Source organism: Cebidichthys violaceus, unplaced genomic scaffold (genome assembly GCF_023349555.1).
Source record: "Cebidichthys violaceus isolate CVI_PGR_0920_01 unplaced genomic scaffold, fCebVio1.0.p SCAF_16, whole genome shotgun sequence".
NCBI lineage: Eukaryota > Metazoa > Chordata > Actinopteri > Perciformes > Stichaeidae > Cebidichthys > Cebidichthys violaceus.
In genome coordinates, this window is record NW_027176329.1 from 13,938,177 (window position 1) to 13,944,176 (window position 6,000).

A 6,000-nucleotide genomic window follows, 5' to 3' on the forward strand; every position below is an offset into this window, starting at 1 on the left:
CTGCCTTCAGTTAGCAGAACCTGCTCTGTTAATTAAAGGTTAATATCACAATCACACACTTATCTTAATATGTCAATACTTGCACAGGTATTCATGACATTTATTTTTGTCCAACAGTCCCTTGCAATATTTGAATACAGGGCTTGTAAGTTCTCCCCCCAAACAAAAGGCAACTTGTTTAACAGATGCATTCGCAGGACTGCTGCTGTGTTCTGACCTTCTCAAGATTAAACCCAGTGAGAGTGGAGACATGCATGTTCATGTGATCTATATTTCTGGATCCGAACAACAGCATGAATTTTGTTGAACTTTCAATAAATGCTTCTTCAGAATTAATTACATTTAAGGAGTGTTATAATGTATTGATTCCATATTGGACAGAATCAGAAATATAAAACACTATCATCTGCATACTATCACACATAAAAGACGCAAACACAACTTCGAGACCATCATGTGACTTCCTACCCCCCATTTTTGGTGCTTTGCTCGAACCACACTCATCTTTTAACTCAGCCTTCATTTTGATCTCCACTTTACACCAGTAAAGTTTCATAACTGCATTTTGCACGGTTGAGAAGCTATAGTGGTGAATAAAATATGTCCACATTTTATAGATTAAAAGTTTGATATAATAATGAATCATTACTGCATTGTTTACATTCATTCTATTCCTCATGTTTACATTTATTGCAACATGAAAGCTGCAAACAATAAATGAAACGTGAACTTTAAATAAGAATTGTTGATTGCTGAATCCACAGTGAATAACCACTTCTGTCTGTGTCTCTGCAGAGTGGAGAGGATGAGTCGCAGTGGGTAGAAAACCTGCTTAAGCTCCACACGGCCCGAGTCCGAGACGTGGAGATCCTTACAGGCCTGGACCTCTACCGGTCTACCAACCTAACCTTTAACAGCATGCTGAACCTCAAAACCTACCTGCACACCTTCGAGAGTGACGACTAGAAACACAGAAAGACAGACACACACATACAGGATGTAGGCCTTTTGTAGAAGTCCTGCAATTTCACCGCATACTCGCTGGACAGCCAGCACATTGTTGTTCCACGCCTGAGGAACTGACCGAGAAGTGCTTGGAAAAGGGATCACATTTTTTAACAAACAGAACGGTTTGGCAAGAAGTAGTTTGGAAGATTACAATAGGAATATTCAATACTATCACAAAAAATTGGAGGGTGAAAAAGCTAGCACAAGAATGATGCAGGATGGGAGACTTTCTCGACAGCTACCATTACACATTTCATAAATACAGTTTATGAAGTACATCATCATGCACACATGAAGGACCATTTATATTCCTACTGCCCATCCATTACATGCTAAAGAATTTAACCATTTTTGAACGTGTCTTTTCTTCGTCATAAAATACTCTTGAAACTTGCATTGTATCAGCTAATCAGTTATTTTTTTGTCAATGTTATAATATCATTGTGAGGACATCTCATAGCAAATGCACTCAAACTACAGTAACTTCGTTTACACTTCCATGCTGTATGGAAATGAGAAGACGCCTGACTGAAAAGTCAGAAAAACTTATAAAAAAAATAGAAAACATGCAACATTGCTGCATAGTTCTGCAAATGAATAGTCTGACACTTTGGGACATACATTCTCATTTATGATGTGAGTTAGATGAGAACATTACTACTACTGTCATGTTAGCAGCAGTTTAGCGTAGCTTAGCATAAAGACTGAAAACGGGTGGGGCTGGCTCTGTCCAAAGGTAACAAAATTTGCCTACCAGCACCTCTAAAGCTCACTGGTGATTATATTACATCTTGTTCATCCAAATTTCCAAACCTTTCCTTTCTAACAACATGCAAAATACATATAAACATGTAGCATATACTCATATAAACACACAGGGCTCAACACGTGTACACCAGTGTCAGAAAAAACCTGACCCGAGCCTTTGATATGCTTCAGCTCCTTTATAATTATTAATATCATGATTACTATAAATGGTTAACATACAAACGTATAGAACAAATAAACTATTGCCCCAACCCTATGTCCTACAAAATTGCATTCCCATACAACTAAATTGCAATCTCAATCTGTTGTTATGGCCTGCTGACACCTTCCAGTGGTGGCTAAGATAAATGTAAATGGTGCAAATGGAAGCCAACCCAAGAAAAGAACACATGTGGCATCGAAGGCTAGTGTACACATGAACATATCTTTACATGTCAAACACACACAAACACACCAACAGCAACAATTTCCTCAGCTGATAATCTAGGTGTATATTTTTATACAATTTATCATATTTATTACGTAGCATCATAATAATAACAATAATAATAGCACCTAGTGTTACAGTATTAATCCAGTGTAACAGATCTGGCCAGGTTTACCAAAATAAGTTAGAAAAAGATCGTTGATGTTGTGCTTTTTTTCAGGGAGGTGACAAAACTGATGCTACCTTAAAGGAAAAATCACCTTTTTTTTTTGTAATTCTTATTTTCATACTTTTTTACTCAACAGCTTTGTGGAAATGCAGCCAGCCCACAACATCAGTTCCTGAGGCAGGTTTAAAAGATATCCAGTATTAAATTAACCATCCATCATCTTTTGCTGTGCACATCTCCGGAACATGCCCAACTATGGGCATATTACAGCCAACAAACGCAAGAGTATGCAATGAAGTAAAATAAGGGACTTTATATTGGACACTCATAATAGGCAACACATCCAGCTGTGTCCTGCAGAATCGTTGGCGCCCGGTGTCTTCACAAAAGACAGCTAAAACTACAAATTTAAGAACCAGGCTGTACAACAAAAGATGTTTTCTTTAACACTGTATCAGTAGCCCAACAACACTGCTCTCATTTTCAGTTTGTCACCTCATCTCCTTATTCGACCTCCTGCATTCACATGTTTAACTTCATACAAAAGCAGTCAGAACCTGTATTTTTTCATGTTTGGTATTAACTTTATTATTAACGTTTCACTGATGAGTTAACATAGCTAGCTATCAAGGTTATCAATAGAACATAGAAAATAATCAATAAAATGAGCCGAGAGCTTGCCGAACAGTAGACAAAGCCATATTTATTCCTGTGGTCTTTCAAATAAAAGAGAATTGGAAAAAACATGACTGGAACTGACAATTACTGCTTCTGCAACCGAACTACAGTCTCAGTGACGTTTGATTGGTTGCTGATTTGCTGAAGTTCTTTCCTTCATCAACATCTGCAAAGTTTCTGTGGTTGCTCAACCTCAACTCGGTTGAAAACAACAGAGTATTGTGAAGGAGCAGCATTACCTCATCAGCAAGGTAAGGTGCTGATGCCTCATTTGACTCCTTCCAATGATTGCTTTTTGTGGTTTCTGCTTGATTGAATGTCATGTCCCCCATTGAAAATGGGTGACTGGACTATTGTAAAATTATAGGTAACTTTAGATCACATCAAAGAACCTGAGATGTGTTTAGAAGTTTCCATGGAGATAGGTTTGTGTTTGAGAAGAGTGTTATTGGATTAAGCTATGCAAATGATACTTAAAGGAAAAACTGCATTTCTTAAAAAGATGTTGTAAGTTATTCCCCAAAGACTGGAATGTTTTTTTCAACCTTCCCAAATTAATCTAAGGGAACGCCAGAAAAATAGGCCCCATTTAATACATGTTGTGGGAAATATTTTGAAATAGTTGTATTGAAATATGTACAAGTTTATTTGGGGCACTCCTATGGTTGGATGGCGGTGGATAGCATTTGCTTGTACCACCGCCTGATCCCATCTTATGTAAGTATATGACTCTGAGGGGTGGGTGCCTGAAGTTTCAACACAGTGTTTTCATAGCAACTGTCCAAAACCATAACAGTCCTGAGGGTTAATTATGCTGTTTGTGACACCTCAGCACATTACTTCCAAACTCAACAACCTGTGTCTGCTTAGGTAGGTGATGTATCACAGAGACAACAACCTGATGACCACATGTTTTAAACAGCTGGCATTTTTTTCAATGGCGAGACTCTACAAGCAAAAACATGGTTTTTCTTTCAGACGAGTAAACTGAAAACATCCGAAACACACGGAGGTGGATTTTTATTACTTTGCCTATTTGCATCTGTAGATTTCTCCTAAATTCACCAAAATCTACCATTGGATAATGCCTCATTTGCCTATTTAAACACAACATTTCAGTAAACTTGTATGATAAAAATATATTGTGTTAATGTAAGTAATCAATTGGGGAAGGTGATATTTTAACTTATTTTTACCCTATTCACCTGTAGTGTCTTCAAAATGTCTGTAATTTAACTAAACGTCTCTTTAAAAAGGACGTTTTCTCTAAATTAGTTTTTTCTCAGACTCTGATCCAGAAATCTCCACTTCAGTAGCTCTTACACACACCAAACTTTACACTTTCATTCCTCTCTATATTCTGAAGATTTGTACAGAGGGCTTTGTTCACATAGCATTCAGAGACTCATTTATACTACATTGTATTCCTAAACCATGGTGAAATTTTTTTTTTTTTAATTTTATTTGTACCCTATTCACCTAGAGTGAATATGGTAATTTCCAGAATTTCTCCCTTTAACATTCTGGAAATTGAAGTAAATGTGCTCTAAGTGAAAAGGAAACATTCTCTAGTATCCCAGTGATGACTGAATTCCTGAACAACTCTTTCAATGTGTCATTGTTTAAATGCTTTAACTGATTTAGACAGAAATCTGTCATCACATTTGTAATGAGTCACTGGGAATATTATTTGTTCATTATTTTACTCAGTAAAGGAGGGACCAGTGTGTCAATTCACGCTTTCAGTCTTATAGCAGGGACGATAGTGTGACTGTAAAGATAAGGTTCATTGAAACTAATATATCATTTATTTATTTGGCTGTACAAAAGATTCCCGCAGAAGCGTCAGGTGTCACTAAAATAATCAGAAATAGTCCTGTGTTAAAACTCTGATTAAATGAACTCAAGCAAAAATGTGAATTTGGCAACATTTTTTTAACAATCAGGGGCCACTACGAATACAGAAAGAAAGAAAGAATTGCTCCACTGGTTGCAAAAAGAATTCGGATCGTATAGAAGTCTAAGAAAATGACTTTATGGTCTCAGTCTCTGGTTTCAAGTCTTCTTCAATACAGCATGATGTTCATTTAGTAAATTATGGTCCATTTAGAGTCAAACAGACCATAAAGCAGAGTATACTTTAGGGCGGGGCCACACAGTGATTGACAGGTCACCACTACGACGTAGTCCGTGTTTTCGTTTTACAAATTTAACCCTTTCACAGTGTGTTTTCAGTTCATGAAGGTAATTGTAACATTTTTGTTGCAGGTGTTCTGTTGCATCTTATTCAGTACTGCACTTCTCTCTCACCCTCTCGTGTCACCTCTGGTTGCAAAAAAAACAAGATGGCGATGGCCAGAGTGCTTAAACTCAAGGCTTCAATAAGTCCACAAACCAATGTGTGATGTCACGGTGACTAGGTCCACTGCTTATGTACAGTTTATTACTCCACTTTATTGCAGTCTGTGCCATAAGTTTATGAAGTGAGACTATTTGTCATAGGTCAAACTCAAGGTTTCTGATGAATAAATCGTACCATCCAATCCTCTTTAATACAGTCAACATTTCATATCATCTCAGCATCTTAATAGTCCATTATCAGCTACAGTTGTGGCAGTTAATCTTTATACCTGTGTAATAAACCAGTCAATGTTTCCAAGATATCAGCTCTTGTTGATATTCACAACATTTAGACTGTCTCACATTGGCAGTTTGAATGTCTATATGCTGGCTGTTTGTTAAGTGTATTCCAGGTCAACAAATGCTACCTTTTCATCTCACCTGCACCAGGTGAGTTTCTGGAGTTAAAAAGTCAAGAAAGCATCGTCATCTGATGTTTGAAAACCTCGGCGTTCCCATCAATCAGTTACTTATCTGTTGTTCACACCTATAGTCCAGAGGTCACTGCTGGGAAAGTAAGTAGAGGCATGTGTTCTCCCCTGTCTGTCTG

The 6,000-nt window shown here is 37.3% G+C and overlaps 1 protein-coding gene across 1 annotated transcript in view; it reads left to right on the top strand.

The window, feature by feature from the left end:
- The window catches only part of LOC137872910 (autotaxin-like), a 42,968-nt gene extending 41,566 nt beyond the window's left edge, over positions 1-1,402 (top strand). Inside the window, exon 25 of the mRNA XM_068711419.1 lies at positions 796-1,402. Within this exon, the coding sequence (XP_068567520.1) occupies positions 796-966 (171 nt within the window). The 3' untranslated portion in view covers positions 967-1,402. The remainder of the gene's footprint in view (positions 1-795) is intronic.
- The last annotated feature ends 4,598 nt before the right edge of the window (positions 1,403-6,000 follow it).